This window comes from Balaenoptera acutorostrata, chromosome 14, assembly GCF_949987535.1.
Source record: "Balaenoptera acutorostrata chromosome 14, mBalAcu1.1, whole genome shotgun sequence".
NCBI lineage: Eukaryota > Metazoa > Chordata > Mammalia > Artiodactyla > Balaenopteridae > Balaenoptera > Balaenoptera acutorostrata.
The window spans coordinates 86,250,212-86,270,886 of NC_080077.1; the positions used below are offsets into that span (position 1 = coordinate 86,250,212).

General features: G+C 38.9%; 1 protein-coding gene across 4 annotated transcripts in view; it reads right to left on the minus strand.

Moving 5' to 3' along the window:
- The window catches only part of COL19A1 (collagen type XIX alpha 1 chain), a 379,271-nt gene that overhangs the window by 56,620 nt on the left and 301,976 nt on the right, over positions 1-20,675 (minus strand). For 3 of the 4 annotated variants that reach the window (XM_057528157.1, XM_057528158.1, XM_057528155.1), the window contains 15 exons: positions 17,281-17,316; positions 16,332-16,367; positions 16,182-16,235; positions 15,444-15,497; positions 10,431-10,484; positions 9,643-9,732; positions 8,823-8,867; positions 8,636-8,713; positions 7,036-7,071; positions 6,863-6,916; positions 6,709-6,762; positions 5,609-5,650; positions 1,697-1,801; positions 1,562-1,615; positions 1,259-1,312 (listed from right to left, as the gene is read on the minus strand). In XM_057528157.1, coding sequence (XP_057384140.1) covers positions 1,259-1,312; positions 1,562-1,615; positions 1,697-1,801; positions 5,609-5,650; positions 6,709-6,762; positions 6,863-6,916; positions 7,036-7,071; positions 8,636-8,713; positions 8,823-8,867; positions 9,643-9,732; positions 10,431-10,484; positions 15,444-15,497; positions 16,182-16,235; positions 16,332-16,367; positions 17,281-17,316 — 846 coding nt within the window. The remainder of the gene's footprint in view (positions 1-1,258; positions 1,313-1,561; positions 1,616-1,696; positions 1,802-5,608; positions 5,651-6,708; positions 6,763-6,862; positions 6,917-7,035; positions 7,072-8,635; positions 8,714-8,822; positions 8,868-9,642; positions 9,733-10,430; positions 10,485-15,443; positions 15,498-16,181; positions 16,236-16,331; positions 16,368-17,280; positions 17,317-20,675) is intronic. The other variant, XM_057528156.1, reaches the window with a different exon arrangement.

Below are 20,675 nucleotides of genomic sequence, written 5' to 3' on the forward strand. Positions count from 1 at the left end.
ATTTCAGTTCACCAGGAGTGCTAAGGATTCTGAAGAATCAATAAAAGTTAACTTCTAATAAATTTAATTTAGAGTCACTTATGAAAAAACCTGAATTCCAATTATTTCCTGATCTTTTTGTTATTACATTCTCAATTGCCTTTAAAGCCTACTTCTTGAGTCTAGGCAGTTAAAAGCTGTTAGACTATTAAAATCAGACACCGTGCTTGTACTTTAGTGCAACCTTCTGTGGCGCATGAAGATGCAAAAGCTCAATAACTCTTCCTGATTTAGAAAATAAGATGCCTTTACTGTTTTATTTACAGATGAAAATAAATGTTGTATTTCTTTGCTCTTCAATTTTTAACTTGGAAAAAAACCAAGCCAGTCCTCACAGTTTTCTTGAATAGAATCCATGTTAATTAAAAACAATAACACGATGATAATTTATAATGTGAAATATATAACTCCAACTCAAAAAACAGATCTACTTTACATCCTTTTGATTTTCTGCACTAACATCAAGGTTAATATATGCCAGATGGCTTACTTACTTTCATTAAGGATTATTAGTATCAAAACTGTTTAACAAGAATTCATCATCCTAATTGCTTTTCCTAAGCGTTAGTGTAAATTATGCAGGAAAGAATGCTATCCTGAGCATCAGTGCGGCTGAGAGTCAGAAAATTATGCCACCGTCTCAAGAGCACATTTGACTTTGAACCTTAGTGGGAGGGTGGGCCGCTGATTTAAACCAGTCCAAGCAGACCCGTTTGAGAGTTTTTTTTTTTCTTCCTCCCAAGAGTTTGAAAGTTGAGCAGAGATACAAACAAACCAAGGTCACTGAAACTGAGTCACGTTAACAGCAGCGGCCCAGGGAAGTTCTGCTGAGCTCTGGAGCTGCCCTATCCCTAGGCTGGCTGCTGACTATCCCTTCAATTCTATGAGCTCCTTTGGGATTCTTTTCAGTAAATCTCCTTTTCCTCTTTCTCCTTGCTTTTATCTTGAGAGAGCTGGACTTGTTACCTGCTATGAGAAAACAGAAACGTAGTAACTGATATGTTAACTTTGTGTTTGAATTCCCTTGTCTCAAAAACTGGATCCCTGGGGATAAGCATCCACGTATTATTTAAAATGTGTTAACGTTTGGAAAAAAAACCTGTCTTCGTTTCTATTTGTTTAGCATCAAACAGGAGATATAGGAAAACTGATGTCCTTTTGTTGTGTCACATGGAAAGAATCAACAGTAGGGCTGCGTGATCAGAGAAGAGCCTTTTACCTCATTGCCTTTCTCCCCAGGTATCCCGGGGTAGCCTCGTTCTCCTTTGCTCCCCTAGAGACACAATACGTTTAGTTAGTACACTCAGTCATTTTGTCATCTTTTGGGAAAATGAACGTATCTCTTCTCAGGACACTTGGGGCATGTCATTTGGACAGAATCGGGGGAAAAAAATAAATGACATCTGCAAATGGCTTTTACACCACTTTTCCAAAATATTTTTAGAAAAGGGACTGTATTTTAAAATGTATTTCTTTTTTTTTACCCTGAATTAAAGGTTGCACAGAGGAGAGACTTTCTTACCTTTGGTCCCTCTCTGCCTGGGACTCCTGGAGGACCCCGTGGCCCTACATCGCCCTAGAGGACAGAGCAGTCACAGCTGAGAGAAGGCACCATGTGTCACGTCCAGGGTCCACCAACACTTAGCCCCCTTCTTACCTTCCGGGCTACAGAATCAAACTGTCCAGGCTCACCAGTGCCTGCTTCTTCTCCTTTGTTGCTTTTCAGCCCAGGGACACTGGCTTGGCAGTTGCCACAGAAGTTCTAATGAAGATAGAGATAAGGTCACTGGAGATTCATTATTCATTGATTGGATTTGAACTTCTATTTGAACTTTTGTGAGAGTTGAGTGATAGCCATTGCTATGTCACTCTACTTTCAGAAACTTAATTTATTCAATTTGAAAGACTACTTTTGGGGAGGCAAAAACTATTTTAAAAGATAAACTCATAAGTCAAGAACACAGAGTTTCAATTGCTTAGCAGCATGTTTAAAAAGGGAGGTGGCAATAAAGTTTGGAACAACCAGCAAGATTACAGAGCTCATAAAACCAATAGCATAAATCATAAGAAAGAAAGAAAGGAAGAAAGAAAGAAAGAAAGAAAGAAAGCAAGCTGTGAAGAAAGGATTTCCCCTTTTGAGAGCCCAATCAGTTGGAGAACCCTAAACACAGCTTACTAACCTTTTATTTGTTAGGGGAAACACTCATGTGGGAAACAATTATTTGAGTGACTGGGACTTGACTTCTAAGTCAAATCCAAGTGCAGATAGGAAATATAAGTGGAATCACCTTTCCATCACCTTCTCTGTAATCTTTAGCTGATCTGCAAAGGCTTCAATTTAGGTATCTGAGTTTACAAGATAAACTTCTTATCACATAAAGCCTACAGAGGCTTATTTTTAAATAAACTGTTATAAAAATATGATCAGGAAAGGCATAAAATAGGGACTACTGAGTGGGGGAGACAGCTTAGATCTAACAACTGACCAAAGGTAGGACAATCTAAGCCTCAATTCTTCCATCCTTTTAACCAAAGGAAAGAATCCTTAAACATGAAGAGGGAATGGAAGCTTGCCGTTGATGGGAAGCTGGCAAGAAAGCCCATGAAGTTCAATATTTTTGACCCAGTGTATATCAGCACAAGTTTGATTTCCAAACATATGCTCCATGGAAGACTAATTTTGTATGATACTGAAAAGGTTCTGAGGCAATTTGCCTAAAAAATGCTGGGTCAGAACAGTTCTCTTTATGGTTGTCCTTCTTAGAGCTGGAATACATGAGAAGGAGTTGGAATGTGCAAAGTTTCCCAAACTAATTTTACCACTAGGATCATTACACTGAGCTAATGTGCTGGTACAGGAGTTAAGAAACACATACATAATTGTAGAACCACTCCTACTAAATCTGAAAAACTGTGAAGGTAGAGACGCTTGCGGACTTCAGAGAACCAAAAAGCTTTCCATATTTCAAAAAGTATAAAGAATGTCTACTGTATCTGTAGACATTATAACATGGCATATCAATATATAGTAACATTTTAGAATGGATTATTCAATTGTTTTTTTAATTGAAGTATAGTTGATTCACAATGTTGTGTTAATTTTAGGTAAATGGCAAAGTGATTCAGTTATACATACATATATATCTTTTTTTCAGATTCTTTTCCCTTATAGGTTATTGCAAAATATTGAGCATAGTTCCCTGTGCTACAGTAGGTCTTTGTTGGTTATCTATTGCATACAGTACTGTTCATATGTTAATCCCAAACTCCTAATTTATGCCTTCCCCCGTTTCCCCTTTGGTAACCATAAGTTTGTTTTCCATGTCCTGTGGGTCTATTTCTACTTTGTATATAAGTAACATTTTAGGATGGATTATTCAATTGATTTTTATTGAAGTATAGTTGATTTACAATGTTGTGGTAGTTTCATGATTGTTTTAATAAAACATAAAAAATGGAAATAATTACAAGTCAATAGGATTTTCTAGAGTCATTTCAAACTAACCTCATCTTCTTTAGGTTAGGGTTACTAGAATGGTAAATGAAGGAAAAGTGGATTTCATTAAGGTTCTTGAAAAAATATCTTTTAAGATTTTTCTCACGGAGAGGATAAAGACGCATCAGTTATTAGCTAATGCACAATCTCGTTCAAAGAAGGATTGCTACACAGATTAACCTGGAGGAAGGTCTTTGAAGGTATACATCATTCGGGCTGGGAAATACGTCAGTTCTTTTCAACACTTTATTCAAACACAGTTTTTGAAAACAGAAAGCAGGACGATCAAGTCCGCTAAAGACTTTAAGACAGAGTGGGGCAGTTAATGTATTGGGTGACAGGATTAGGATTAAAATTCCCATATGCTTTGGGGAACTACATGCTTCTCTTCTATTGAATACAGCTTGCTGGTACTGTCAGTCAAGGGTCCTGTCCACCTCTTGCCAACTGGCTCCCCTGAGACTCAGAACGTCTATGAGGTGATGCTGGGTCTGGACCCCGGCAAGGGCATTTATTAAGGGAATGCGGCCCTGGTGAAACTGTTGACTACCATGTCTGAGGCCATCGGAGCCCTGGTTCTTTCCCCTGTCAGAGCTTGTTTACAGTCTTTTTGTCTGTAGTGGGAGCTGCCCCACATCCTATCAGGATAGTCAATAAATTTTTTTAATCCTTAAAGAATCCTAACTGTTCCGGAATGATATAACTCCTACAGTCCTGCCATTTCCAACATCACTGCCCTCGTAAAGAACATGAGACTGACTGTCTGAGGACCTGCACTCCTGTGTTAATGTCGCACTTACTGGCTATGTGACTCTGAGCAAGGTACTTAAATTAACTCCTCAGAATTTAGGTCTCTCGTGTACAGAATGGGAAACTCCGCAGCCTGAACTCATAGGATTCTTGTGCAGATTAAGTGAGATGATATAAGTAAAGCAGTGTGTTGCCTGGCATGTAATCATAACTCAATAAATGTAAGATCCTCCTGAAGCCCCCATAAATACTATTTTCTGACTTATGAGAAAATGTTGGCTTTTGAAAGTCTTAAAACCCCCCTCTATATATTTATATTTATATCTACATTTACATTTATATTCATATACTATTCTCAAAACCTTTATCACCTGACAAATATATTTACTAGAATTCTAGCCTTGTGAATTCAATTCAACAAATATTCCTGCCTGCCTACTATTGAGTAAGTCGTTGCAGGAACCATTGGGCTAAATGCTGGGAATATAAAATAGATCACATATACACACACATAGCTCGTGAGTGTGTGTACAAACATACTGTCCATTCATACACTGACAGATACAACACATGAGGTTTGAGTGGAATATAAAGGGACAGACTTTCATTTGGGTTCAGTCTCAGCATTCCACAAAGAAACATGCAAATACACAACCTCCAGGTGTCCCATTATCAACCTCCCCCCATCTGTTTTTACAAATAAAATAGAGGAAAGTATCAGAGAAGAAAAATGGTAGCAAGATGAATTCCCTGTGAGGTGGATCATAGGTAGAGATCACTTTTATTTAACAGCGTCACAGGTGTTAGGTCCATTGTCAGCTATGGAATTTTGTAACTCACTTTGTAAAATCCCACGACATAAAAACTCAGCCTTGCAAGCTAGCTGTTTACTGAGCAGTATTGCTTTCCGCCCTGGACTGGCCAGGGCAGATACCGTGAGAAGGACTGGGTTTCACAGTGATGAGCCTGGGTGGGTAAACACCATTAAGAGAAGGCTATCGCTCCAGAGACAGAACGTCTACGCACGGGTGTTGATGACACCCTTCCTCTCCCGCAGCTCATCCCGGAACTACCACCCTCCTCCCCTGCTCCCCCTGCTCCTCCACACCCAAAATCAGAGGCTGGTAAAGAAGAGAGTGGGGAATGAGTATAAGTGGCACTAGACATATACAGACACGTGTTCCTTTTTCTATCTGAAAGATGTTCTGCCATTAAGAAATTGAATTTCAATTCAGGCTAAGCAATTAACTCAAATTCTCTTAAAGATTTCCTTTCTGATTTTTCCTGGAAATTAACACATAATTTCTTACATAGCCAGAGTACCTTGAACAAGGCCCCCATGTCTCCCAAGAGAGGAAGTGCAATCTGTGGATAAGGAGAAAAAAACCCCAAAATACGTGTATTTATACATATACAGGCACACAATACAATACAAACATAATAAATGTAGATATTTTCCCTCAAAACACCAGGCCAGCTGAGATTTGTCACCATGGTGACAAATGGTGGGGCTTAGAAGAGCCTCACCATCAGGATGGCTGGCCAACATGATGTTTCCTATCCAGAAACAGACACAGGACTCGGGCAGTGCTTTGGCCTCTGTCTTAAAGCGTCCTTTCAGAGAGACACCGTAAACCCCAGTAATGCTTTAAAGGTTCCCAGTCAATACACATACACACGTGATTCACTCAGCGAGGGAGTTAAAAGGCCAAGATACGCCTCTGCATGTAACTTATAATGGCACATGAGGCTCAAACGGTGTAGGAGGATTTGTGAGACTCAGAACCGAGAGGCCAGATTTGGGTTTTATTATACAAAATTCTTAATACAATGTCATATACCATATGGCTTCTTAAATTATAACTGCCGATTTGGAGGCGATTTAAAGGGATTTCACTGTCACTCAAAGCAAGGTTTAACCTAAAATAAAACTTTGGAACACCCATTTAGTGCCTAAACCTGTTCTGAAAAGGCTACTCAAGCCAGTTTTGTAATTTAACCATTTCAGCATTCTTAAAGCCATAGAATCAATAGATATGTATCATATTGTGGGAAATGTACCTGCAAACTTTCATTTCAAAAAATGAAATTCATTTAGTCACTAGCATTAGAAAGAATAGAATCTGTGGCTATGTATTTTAACTCAATTTTCCATGGGATTGAGACATTATACACCAAGGTTCAGCTTGGGGCAAAAATTATACAACCGAATTATACCCTCAGGAAATAAGTATTCATCACACACACAAAAACGCTGATGTAGCTTGAATTTTTTTCCCCTCTACAGAAAAATGGGGATAAACAAAATCACTAAGCAGCCACTGAGCATTCTAATTAGTTTGGACAGCAAAACTTGCTTGGTAGGCTGTTTGGCTTCTGGGTGCATTAAGGATACATAAATCAGGCACGGTCTGTCAACATACCGGGTCACCTGGGGGGCCTGGCAGACCTGGCTTTCCATCCCTCCCAGGAGCTCCCTGAAAACAGAAGCAGCATGTTCAAATCTTTGCACCTCGGCACAGGTTCAGATTAAAACAGGTGCGGGGGAGAGGGGAAGTAGGTAAAAACTGTCCTTACATCATTCCCTGGGGTCCCTGGAGCTCCTGGCAATCCAGGGAGACCTCGAGGACCCTGGAAAAGGGGGAAAATAGTTACTTATAAGGATAGTCTTTGAGTAATTGCCCCCATTCCCCCCGCCCCAGTCAGCAAGATGGATTTGCTATGCCAGATAAGTTGGTTAAGTAGCTTACCTGAATCCCTGGCTCTCCAGCTGGGCCTTGGGAGCCCTGCGTAGAAGGAGATTCAGCGATCAGAATTCTGCTGGGAATGTCCATAGATTACCCAAGTGGGATAAAGGGCCAAGCACTGTAATTTACATAGCGGGCAACAGGGCTTGCCACCCTGCACACACTGAAAGCTCTCTGCAAAGCTGGCCAAGAGCTCTGGGTGGCAGGTGAACGCCTGACCAGACGCAGTGCTGGAAGCGCCACCGTAACTGTGTTCAGACGCCTGGGCCGCCCCCGAGCCCGCCATCGGTCCCTGCCCACTCACGGGCGCACAAACAACACGCCCAAGTTCTGTCTGCTAGACGCTGGCCGGCCACAGGGTAACCGGCTTGGGGCTTCCTTTCCTTCCTGCTTTTTACTGGGAGTCATTTCTCTGAAGAAATTGCCAGAACCAGTGTTCAGGGATGGGAACTGGAAATAAAACTTCAGTTATTCTTTTCTACGTTAGAAAACTGGAATTTGGGGTAACTAAAATGAGGCTGGGAGATTATCAGTGAACCTAATGATGACAGATCCATCCCTATCTCACGACCATAGACCCGTGGACGAGGAACTGACTGACCACCTGGGTGAGTAAAGAGCTGGGGTCTCAGCACCTGACTTCACTACCTGCTCACTCCCTTTTCCCTTCTTACTTTTTAATAAATATTCATATTGTCAAAGCTACCTTTTTGCTTCCTTTCTATTTATACTGTGCGCTTAAGTTATTTTTGGTTTGTTGGTTTATTTTTCACTTCAACCTCCTTCACTCCCCTAATAATTTCCTGACCTACTTTTTTACTTTGTTTAATCTCCCATCTCAAGTGGTCTTTATATTCTCACCCTGGAAAATCAAACACCACACACAATATAACCATTCACTATTTACATCTTCTTTTACCTCTCACGATAATTTCATTTCAAGGCCAATCCCCAAATTAATGTCTTTAGGATAACCATCAATTTCACTTTTCTTGTCCCAAAATCTTTTATCTTTTTTCAAAGTAAATAAAAAGTTTTATCTCTTACTGCTATTTAGTCCACAAGTATGCATACAATGGTCATTATTATCATTATTACCCTTATAGCTAAAACATGTCAAAAAACTTTCTATTATTTGTCTTAACTATCAAAAACTATCTCTATTCTCTCTTCTCTAAGATATTACATAGAGATTTTTGATATCATCTCATTTACAGGCACTCCATTCACTTTAAAAGTAACTTTTCATTTTATTCTAATTAAAAACAAACAGTAATATATAGTAACCTAATATTGGGCATTCTCATAATCTTACACTCATTTGTACTTTTAAATGTATAGAATGGAGGAATAAAGTGTTCAATAACTTCTTCTAGTTCAAAATCAGTGTACGTGTGATTAGCATCTGTAAGTCAATAAACAGTGGGTACCTTCTGTGCTTAGGATATAACCACAATGCCCATTAATTCTTGCTCTCTGACTAGCATTTTCTGTATCTCCTCTGACCATTTCACTCTTTTCTCCGTATTCAAATTTGTTGCTGGATTTTATCTCACAACATTGGGTCAACAGGGTTTCAAAAACTTGATTGAATTTCACTTACAGTTCGGCCAGGAATTCCTACCCCTGGGGGGCCTTTGTCACCCGGGGAGCCGTGGATACCTGGCAGCCCTCTTTCTCCCTGTGCAATTAGATGCTTCCGTTAGTGTGAGGCTCAAGGGACACGGATTTTCCAGTTATATTTCATTCATTAGTAATTCTTTAAAAATTATCTATGATATTTTTACTACCTTTGGCCCTCGCGGACCAGGTGCTCCAGGATTTCCATCTGATCCCTAAAAGAAAAAAGAAGAGAAAAGGAAGTGAATACATTTCTTTTCCTAACAAGTTTAATTACATCTTAGAAGTCATAACTCAAAAATATTTCATTGCTCTTCATCTTTTTTGAATAAACCTTTTCTGTAAAACAGTAAGGAAGAGGGAACACAGATTTCACTAGGCTATAGATTTTGTATAGCTACTTTAAAATATAAGATGTTTTCATCTTTAAAGTGAGGCATCTGATATTGAGAACTATTTATTACTATTCATATAAAAGGTCAAAGGGGATGAGAAAAAAAGGCAGATGAAACAGGCATATGGGTTGGATTTTCCAGCTATCCAGTTTTCTATGTCCTGGGATTAGCCCAGGCCACAAGGACATTTTTTAAAGATGACCACCTATGGCTATATATGCAGAACCTCTAGAAGGGAAATTTCAGGCAGTTCTTCTGTTTTAAGATATTGTCCAAGGAAGGTTTATGGTTTAAAACTAGCATACCTTACTAAGCTTCATAGATCCCTAAATGTCCCTGCAGAAGCTTCAGGGGTGCCTATGAATCTCCCAAAATTGTATGAAAAATGGTGCGTGTATGTGCATTTTCTTCAGATGAGAGCCCTTTACTTGCATCAAATTTCCAAAAAGATTAGACCTCTGATCTAAAGAATAAGATGAATACTTCTTTTTCTGCAGACCTAAACATTCCTATGCCTGTGATCTGAAACTGGGAACACACAAACAGTAATTAATCAACTTTCAAAGGAAATATTAGTAAAAGGATTGGTACTTACTGGTTCCCCTGGCAGGCTTTTTCCTGGAGGACCAGCCTCACCTTTTGGACCTGGAAGTCCAGGAGGGCCTATCATCCCACCTGGGTCTCCCTGAGGAAACAAGGTAAGATTCTCACTTCATCACTCAGGTTCATGGTGGGACGTGTAGAGGCAGCAGTTTCCATAGTATTAAGTTGTCATCATAGCCAGTCACACTGCATTCTCTCACCCATTCACTCACTCATTCCACGATATGTACTGAGCATCCAATCCACACAGACACTGTCCTGTTATCTTAAGTGCACCTAGATCTTGTGGTGAGCTATGTTACAGCAGGTTTACAGTATCATGAAATGTATGTATGTGTATAAATAGATATGCGGAAAATATACAAATCTATTCATAGAGTTCTTTAGATGACCTTTATGTTTTCTTTAAGCTATTCCCAAGTAATGGTTCAGTACTAAAATACTATTTCCATGTAGACATCAAGAAACAGGTCCTGAGAGATTGAGACTTCTTAGGTCTATACCTGAGTTGCTAGCTGAGCCTGAAACAGGTTTTTTGAGTCCTGAGATCTTCATCTCTAAGGTAGTTCATTTTGTCACATTGCATTTTCAGTGCCGGAACCCGGGCTACCACAGTGTCCAGGGATGCCACTCATGCCATAGTTTATGCGAACATCAATCCCCTGCACAATCCCAGCTGCCCTGTCCTGTCCTTTCACTCCCTCAGTGTCCTTATGACCCTCTGTCTCTTCCTCCTACCCAGCTACTTAATATACAAAGTGAGTGAAACGGAAGCTATACCTTTTCTCCCTTAATGCCTTGTTTTCCTGGGATACCGTGTTCTCCTGGCAATCCCTAGAAAATTCAGAATAAAAGGGAGAGAGCAATTAGAAAATCTCTTATTGTAATAACATTTCTATCTGTGAGTCTTTGTCAGGAGAACAGAATTTTAACCTGTAAACTACATGGGAATATGTTGATTTTGGTCTGCTGGAGAGAGAAAAACCTTAATGAAAATATGTGGCTTGTTGTTTCAAGTGAGGTAACCTGAATGTAATGAGAAAGAAACTAAATAAGGGAGACCTGAACTAAATGCCCCATCCAGATTACTGCCAAAAGGCATGGAAGAATGGCTGTTGGTGGCATCACACTATGACTCAGAAAGACAATGGGGTAAATAGAAAATATGCTTTTACTGTGATTTGGCAAGAAAGGCTCTTTTATTTTATTCTCTATTTTAGCTCTAGCCACTATCACTTAACGTCCTTTCTTGGGCATCTTGTGGCTCCACCTGTGCCACCAGCATTTTGTTTCTTTTTGTAAGATCTTTCCACTAGGTACACCTGCAATGGTTCACTAAATGGCTTGGGGGTGCAACAAAAAGATTTGCTTCATGAACTGAATGTTCAAAGTACCAAGTGACCAAACGTGCTGAAAGATGAACCCCTGGAGGCTCAGTCAGGGAGCATGGAGAATGGAATAAGATGTCATGGGGCTGCTCCCAAGGTGATGGGAAAAGGAGAGATTCTAACAGTTGCATGGAGGGTACTCAAATCATGGCCAGATAGAGATCAGTGTCAAGAAGTGATGGTCAAGCATTTTTCTCATTTTGCTCAAGCGAGGATTCATAGTGAGGTTTTGGCTCCCAAGATGTCAGAAGGCTAGGGAGATTGTCCAAGGGACACAAGGCTGACATGGGGGAATGGATAGGAAAGTGCATTTATTCAATCAGAAAACAGAAGAGTGCACATTCTTTTCAAGTGCACATGGAACGTTCTCCAGGATAGATCACATGCTAGGCCACAAAACAAGTCTCAACAAATATAAGAGAACAGAAATTATATCAAGCATTTTTTTCCAACCAAAATGGTATGAAACTAGAAATCAGTTACAGGAAATAAAATGGGATAAACACAAAATTGCGGAGATTAAACAACATGTTACTAAAAAAACCAATGTGTAAATGAAGAAATCAAGAGGAAATCAGAAAACACCTCAAGACAAATGAAAATGGAAACACAACTTTCCAAAATCTATGGGATACAGCAAAAGCAGTTCTAAGTTTATGGTGGCATAGGCCTAACTCAACAAACAAGAAAAAATCTCAAATAAACAACCTACCCTCCCATGTAAAGGAATTAGAAAAAGAAGAACAAACAAAACTGAAAGTCTGAAGAAGGAAGGAAATGACAAAGATCAGAGAGGAAATATTAAATAAAATAAAGACCCCAAAACCCCCAAACAATAGATAAGATCAATGAAATGAAGAGCTACGTTTTTTGAAAAGATAAACAAAATTGATAAGCCTTTAGTGAGAGCTCATCAAGAAAAAAAGAGAGAGGACACACATAAACCAAATAAGAAATGAAAGAGGAAAAATGACAACCATTACCACAGAGATACAAAAAATCATAAAAGAATACTACAGTTATATGCCAAAAAATTGGACAACGTAGAAGTGGACAAATTTCTAGAAACATAAAACCTTCCAACACTGAATCAGAAAGTAATAGACAAGCTGAACAGGCTGGTGACTAGTAGTGAAATTGAATTTGCAGTAAAAAAAAAAACCTACAGCAAGCAAAAGTCCAGGACTGGAGAGCTTCACAGGTGAATTCTACCAAACATATAATGAAGAGCTAATGCCTTTCCTCCTCAAACTATTCCAAAAAGTTGAAGAGGAGGGAACACTCCCGAATTCATTCTATAGGACCACCATTACTCTGATACCAAAACCAGACAAAGACATTACGAAAAAAGAAAATTACAGGCCAATATCTCTGATGAATATAGATGCAAAAATCCTCAACAAAATGTTAGCAAACCGAATTCAAGAATTTATAAAAGGGACCATACACCACAATCAAGTGGTATTTATTCCAGGGAGGTAAGGATGGTTCAATATCTGCGAATCAATCTATGTGATGCACCACATTTACAAAAGGAGGGGTAAAAATTATGATAATGTCAAAACATGCAGAAAAAGCACTTCACAAACTTAAACATCCACTCATGATAAATGCTCATCCAAGTTGGTACAGAGGGAACATATCTCAACATCATAAACACCATTTATGACAAACTCAAAGCTAACATCATACTCAGTGGTAAAAAGCTGAAAGCCTTTCCTCTAAAATCAGGAAGAAAATGTGTATGCCCACTCTCACCAGTTCTATTTAACATAGTATTGGAAGTCCTAGCCACAGCAACCAGATACGAGAAAGAAATAAAAGGCATCCAAATTGGAAGGAAAGAAGTAAAACTGTCACTATTTGCAGATGCCATGATAATATATATAGAAAGCTGTAAAGTCTCCACCAAAAAACTATTAGATGTAATAAATGAATTCAGTAAAGTTGCAGGGTATGAGATTAATATACAGAAATCTGTTGCTTTCCTATACACTAATAATGAAACTATCCAAAAGAGAAAGCAAAAAAAAAAATCCCATATAAAATTGAATGAAAAAGAATAAAATACCTAGGAATAAACTTAACCAACGAGGTGAAAAATCTATAGTCTAAAAACTATAAAACACTGATGAAGGAAATTGAAGAAGATATAAAGAAATGGAAAGATACCCTGTGTTCATGGATTGAAAGGATTAATACTGTTAAAATGTCCATACAACCCAAAGCAATCTAAAGATTTAATGCATTGCCCAAGACATTTTCCACAGAACTAGGATAAATAATCCTAAAATTTATATGGGACCACAAAAGACATCACATTGCCAAAGCAATCTTGAGAAAAAAGAACAAAGCTGGAGATATCACACTCTCTGACTTCAGATTATATTACAAAGCTACAGTAATCAAAACAGTATGGTACTGGCACAAAAACAGGCACATAGCTCAGTGGAACCGAATAGATAGCTCAGAAATAAACCAATTATCGGTCATTTAACCTACGGCAAAGAAAGCAAGAATATACAGTGGAGAAAAGACAATCTCTTCAATAAGTGGTGCTGGGAAAACTAGACAGCTACATGCAAAACAATAAGTTAGAACATTTTCTCACACCATATACAAAAATTAACTCAAACTGAATTAAAGACCTAAAGGTACGACCTGAAACCATAAAACTCCTGAAAGAAAAAATAGGCAGAACACTCTTTGACATAAACTGTAGCAATATATTTGGATCTGTTTCCTAAGGCAAAGGGAACAAAAGCAAAAATAAACAAATGGGGCCTAATTAAACTTAAAAGCTTTTGCACAGCAAGGGAAACCATTGACAAAATGAAAAGACAATCTACTGAATAGGAGGAAATATTTGCAAATGATATGACTGATAAAGAATTAATATCAAAAACATATAAACAGCTCATAAAACTCAGTATTAAGAAAAACAAACAACCTGATTTAAGAAATGGGCAGAAGACCTGAATAGACATTTTTCCAAAGACATACAGATGGCCAACAAGCACATGAAAAGATGCTCAACATCGTTAATCATCAGCGAAATGCAAATCGAAACCACAATGAGGTATCACCTCACACCTGTCGGAATGGCTATCATCAAAAATTCTACAAATAACAAGTGTTGGAAAGGATGTGGCAAAAAAGGAACCCTAGTGCACTGTTGGTGGGAATGTAAATTGTTGCAGCCACTAGAGAAATCATTATGGAGGTTCCTCAAAAAACTAAAAATAGAGTTACCTAGTGATCCAGCAATCCCATGCTTGGTTATATATTCAAAGGAAATGAAAACAGTAATTCAAAAAGATACATGCACCCCAATGTTCCTAGCAGCATTATTTATAGTTGCCAAGATATGGAAGAAACCTAAGTGTCCATCAATAGATGAATGGATAAAGAAGATGTCATATACATACACAATGGAATGCTACTCAGCCATAAGAAGGAGTGAAATTCTGCCATTTGCAACAGTGTGGATGGACCTAGAGGGTACTGTGTTTTATGAAATATGTCAGATGGAGAAAGACAAATATTGTATGCTATCACATATATGTGGAATCTAAAAAATAAAACAAATGATTGAATATAACAATATATAACAGACACACAGATATAGAGAACAAACTAGTGGTTACCAGTGGGGGAAAGGGAAGTGGGGAGGAGATAGGGGTAAGGGAATTAAGAAGTGCAAACTACTGTGTACAGAATAAATAAGCAAGTAGGATACATTGTACAACACAGGAAAAATAGCCATTATTTTGTAATAACTTTAAATGGTATATAATCTATAAAAATATTGAATTACCATAATGTACACCTGAAACTAATATAATATTGTAAATCAACTACTTCAATTAAAAAGAGAAAAAAGTACATTTAAACGGTGTGAGGGTGTGTGTTTGTGTGTGTGTGTGTGTGTGTGTGTGTGAGAGAGAGAGAGAGAGAGAATTGTGAGCCCAGTAAAGCTAGATTTAATGCAACCTGAGGACCTTTCTCCAATTGCATGATATAAGTATTTTCAGCCAAAAGACTTGCCCTTTTTGGAGAATGTTGCAAGAATACAACAACAGAAGCTTTGGAAGTATCTTACTCGGATGGAGAATTGAACCAAAAGCCATGTATAATGATGTATAATGGAAATGCTAACTTGGGTTTCAAAGACTGATTTGTTAGGCTAATATTCAAAAGGACCTCATAGGACTATATGAAGATACTAATGTTCTCAATAGCCCCTGACATTAGGTGTGCTCAGTTTTATTGGTAGAGATGACCCATGCCTTTGGAAAATGTAGTATAACTCAGTCACATGAACAGATGTTGATGTTCTTTAAAACATGTTTTAGTCTCAATTTAATTTCCAAATATCAAAGACACATGCATCTACTATACATACAGTATCTCCTGGTGGTCCTCTGGGTCCCATAGGGCCTGCGGGTCCTTGCTGACCCTAAATAGAAGGTGATATGTACTTTAATTTGATAAAAATTAGATTGTACCTGAATATATGTAAAACATGGTGTGACCTTTATCTATAGAAAGATCGACTTTCCACCATCCAGCCTCCTCTATATAACACTGAAATGTGCTTTGGGCCTACAAAGATAGTTTCAAGATGTTGTCATTTAAATGAGTCCGTTCTCACAAGTAGGTGAGGCCTGGATAACTTGCCTTACCCACTGGTGGGGGCATATCACACGGATCTCTCCAGCACCTCCCAACAGCTGGTCTTCTTTGGGACGCTCCTGTAGAGTCCTGCATGGGCAACTCAAACACTTCTGGGTTGCATAATTTTGGCTTAGGAAATTGAATCCTGAATCCTGTTCTCTTTGAGAACACAGCTCAGGGTCATAGATGTGGCTCACACTGTTTACTCTTAAAGCTTTTAGGATGCTATTGTGAATATGGTCTGAAAAGAGCTTAAAAATCCCATTGTGATCCATAAGGCACAGTTACCATGTATGTAATAAATGCGGCCCGTGTGGGGATCGGGGACATCACCATGGAAACATGATAAAGTCTCTGAGCACATTTGTGACGAAAATGAGTGGTCCATCAGAGTTCCTTGTTTTACACAGAAATGGCTATAACTTTAAAATAATATCCTCATTCGTCTCAGTTATTTCTTATATACCTTTAGTCCTGGGCTTCCTATTACACCAGGGGGACTAGGATCTCCAGGCTCGCCCTAAACATATGGGTAGGAAGGAAAGTGAAATGGTTACTTTAATTTTTCACAATCTCATTATGCTGGAGATGCAAGAGAAGGGTGTCAGGGGATTACCTTTATTCCCTGTGATCCTGTTATTCCGGGTTCTCCCTGTAAATGAAATAAGGACCATACGTGTAATGTTTAAATATGGATGGAGAAGAGCATCTCTAATGCTGCAATTCATCTACTTCCCCACTAGCTGACATACAATAAAGGGGAAAATTATGGAAGACATGATGAAGTCAAGGAGGGTTCATTCTAAAACATGGGTTAAAATGATTATTGCTAATACGTAAACAATAATTTCCTATTTTTCTTTCTTCTCTGTAACAGTTTTTTCCCCAGTGTCACTTTTGACACTTTAACCATCATGGTCCATTAGCGGTCACTGAGTTCCCTACTTAGTTGACATTGTTATAATTTGCCGCCAGTTAATCTTGTATCTCAGTGAACTAAAACTGCAGGTGAGGGCGAAAAAGAAAGAGTAGAGTTTAAGTTGATATGTCATGGAGATTCTACTTTCAGGTGTATGTATTTAATGGAACAAAAAAACACACAAAAATTAAGGTTACACATAAGAGGACAATATTGGCTGTAATGAGTTCGCTTTTCTTATTTTCCATGACTTATCATTGATCCTTTCTTGTTTGAGAAATCCAATTTGTATCACTAACAAAATTTTTGAAAAAAATCTGTATCTTACATATTAATTTTGTATTTTAAATATCCTTAGTGTATACCTTTCATCACATTCATATCCAGTCACAAATAGTAATGGGTTAAAGAAAATATACACCACCCAAAGCCAATGTTGAAGTGTCATCACATGATAACACTTAACAAGGTTTAAGATTTCTCATTTATCAAAATAAAAGAGTCAAAATTCACAGAGGAAAAAGTAAAATGCTCAGGGAGCTGACCTTATCAAATGTATTAGACTCCAAAGTAAACATACTAGAAATCTGAGAGAAAGAAATCAATGAAGTAGAAAACCCAAGACAATGATAAAACATCTACTTACTCTGTCTCCCTTTTCACCTTTTGTAAAGGGTTCCCCCTAGGAAAATGGGTGGAAAACAGAATCATTTATAAACACGTTTAGAAATAATCTCTCCAAACCTGGATGTGGGTAAATCCTGAAGGCCAAACTCAGACTCCATTGCAAACATGCAGTGATCCAGAATGTCACATTGTCTGCCTATGCAGCTTAGAAGGACCATATGAAAATGAATTAAAAAACCCTTTCATATTTCCAAATGAACAGTAAGTTAATCATTTCAATGTTTTTTTTTGAGAATCCTGAGTGGTTGACAAATTACAATGCTGTCCAAGGCCAAAGCTTCTTCTTGCATGGTTCACACAGAAGATGGTCTCTCACACACACACACACACACACACACACAAACACACACACACATCCAATCAGAGGCAGAATGAAGGTGAAGATGCCAGAGTGATCAGTGGAAGGACATTCATTTGAATTTTTCCAGTTACTTAAGTTGGTGCTTAAAAATACAGAGTTTAAATTAGTGTTTAAAAATGAAAAATCATTATTTTAAAAATACTTTACTAAATTTCATTTTTCTTTTAATGAAAATGGCTTGAAGCAATTAATTACTGGGTGAATAACAGTACACGTCTGTGGAACTGATACTAGTTCTTGTTGGGTCTAGGTATGAAGGTTCTGGGGAGAGACAGAAGCTTTGAAGAAATGCCCCTTATTCAGTAACACTCTCTCTGTTGTCACTGTGTTACTAACACCACAACCCATCCTTCACACACACACACACACACACACACACACACACACACACACATGGGGGGGCTTCCCCTTATTAACTTCTGTTCTTGAAGGTACGTATCATGATGTCATTTAACCTTCACTACAGGGCTGTGAGGAAGATATTGTCCCATTTCAGGAATGAGGAAAGAGACTCAGAAAGTTTCTGAGTAACTGAGTTACCTCCCCTAAAACAGCATTCACCCACTGTATGTTCCCTTGTTTATCTTGCCTATAAACTCTGTAAATGTAGAGATATAATTCATCTTGACTATCATAGCATCTCTGGGGTACACTATTGGTGTCGAACAAAAGTTTATTAAATTAGGGAATTTAAAGTTTTACAGGTATAACAACAATAGCTGACATTTATTGAATAAAACACTTAACACCTGTTTTAATCACTTTATATACACTAACACAGTTAACCTCTTGTGTCAACAGGGCAGGTACTATGAGTACACTCATTTACAGAGGGGGCATCTGAGGCTCAGAGAAATTAAGTCATTTCCCCAAGGTCACATAATCAGTGAGAGGTCATTGAGGATTTAAACCCAGGCAGCCTGACTTCAATCCCAGGCTTTGCTTGCTCAGTCTGTTTGACTTTATTTGAAGTGTAGTTGATTTATTATTTGAATGGAGTGAATGGACCATAAGATGGATACCATACATTCTTAGTAATTTAGTAATTTTAGTAATTTTCTTTTGCATCTGAAAGTCAAGGGCAAGCGTGAGAACCACTATGGTAGGTAGTGCTGCTCTCAAAGGTCCTCTTAGGGGACCTTGACCTTCAGGTCACTATCGGGAGGGGAGTGGTTACTGAGCAAGCCTCGTGTCCCATGGCCTGGGGACTGTGGGCCCCCATCTTCTCCCTGGCGTTTCCAAGCTCCCCGCAGTCACGTGAGGCCAGGCAGCTAGTCCTGACCATGAAATGCGTGCAGAAGTGATGCGTGTCCCCTGAAGGAGCCCATTCATCGTCCCCCAGTCCTGCTTCCCTGGCAGTGGTGGCTGAGAAGGTTGCATCTGTCAGAGGACGTAGCTCCCGGGTGCTGATCAGCCTGGTGACGGGTTACTGAGGGTCGTGTGCAGCAGGACACCCACTCCTCCCAACCACGCTGGGCAGGCAGCCCGAGCAAGAGAACACCTTTCTTGGGTTAAAACCATAGATATTTCAGGGCTAATTTGTTATGTGGCATAACCTACCTACTCTGACTAATATGACCCATATCTATCCAACATCATTACGTCTCTTATTATTGGATAATTTCTATATATTAGATTAGGGCTTTATATTTTTGCTTTTCAGGCTTAATTCTAAAAATCAATTTGATTTTTAAGATAGGAGATGAAGTTAATTAGATGTGAGCAATGGGCAACATTGCTTTTGTAACTGCTTGTTTCTGATTATAGCACATTGCTTATCTAGAACCTCTGTCAAGCCACACTGACTAAAGTAACTGCTTGTAAAAGAAAAAAGAACCAAAATCAGGAGCCTGGTTATCTAGAGACCTGATATTTCATCCTAGTTCCAATGGCTACTATCTGGGGCAAGTCACTGACATTTTAGAGCCTCTTTTTCCTTATCTATAAAATCCTGGGGTTCAACTAGACGATATTTTAGCTCTGATGTCTAACCTAGTCATGTTCTAAATTTCCTATAATGGGGAACAAACTGCCATTTTAAAGTACCATTCAGGCTCCAAATTCAGATTTGGATGAAGACTATTCTTCTGTTTGGTCCTTCCGGTTATTATGCAAAGTTAAGTCCAGATCCTGTTCTGTATTAGAAAGGTTGAGATCACAAAGAGCTAAACTGCTTGGCTAATAATGTAAAATTTGTGTTTTTTCCTGTTGGGGGGTGAGGAGAAAGGCAGGCAAAGATGTGTAAGGGGTGTGGGATAATTCAGGGATTAAGAGGGAACTGACAAGGAGAAAAACTGAGGGGAAAAGAAGCTGGTTTCTCCTGGGTAAGGTAGATGGGGCTAAAGGTACTCTCAGGGGGTTGGGTCTTGGTGGCAGGATGGAGAACCACAGGGAAACCCTTAGGAACTGTGACATCCTCCAGCGCTTGCTACTCAAAGCATGGTCTAGGGACCCACAGCAGGAGCATGGCCTGGGACTTTGAGAAATACAGCCACTCAGGCTGAAAGCAGCTCTTTTGTCCCTTTCCTGTTTGCCCATTTCTGTTCCCGTCTAAACTTAAAAGAACCTAAATATAAAAATGAGGTCACTAAGCAATTGAAACTAACTCCTGACTTGTGCTCTCCTGAATGCACCCCATGCCTTGTCTAACCTGTTGATTCTTTTCCTAGATGAAAAGAAGTAAGAATGAAGAATTAAGCAGTTAAAAAATGACTAACCCTCTACCTCCAACAGCCCCCTTAGCAATCCTGCAGGCAGATCACGCGGGCAAGATAACATCTGAAGAAAGAGTCAGCCAGTCTGCATGCAATGGAGAAAGATGCAGAACCCAACCTCCTGCCTCAATGATTCACTGAGAGTCTTCCCCCATTTTTCCCTCTAAAAACTGTCATGGCTGAGCAGAATCTTTGGAGTTGGTCTCTTGACACAAGTCCACCATCTTCCCAGATGGCTGGCTTTTCTGATTAAAGCATCTTTCCTTTCTACTGACATTT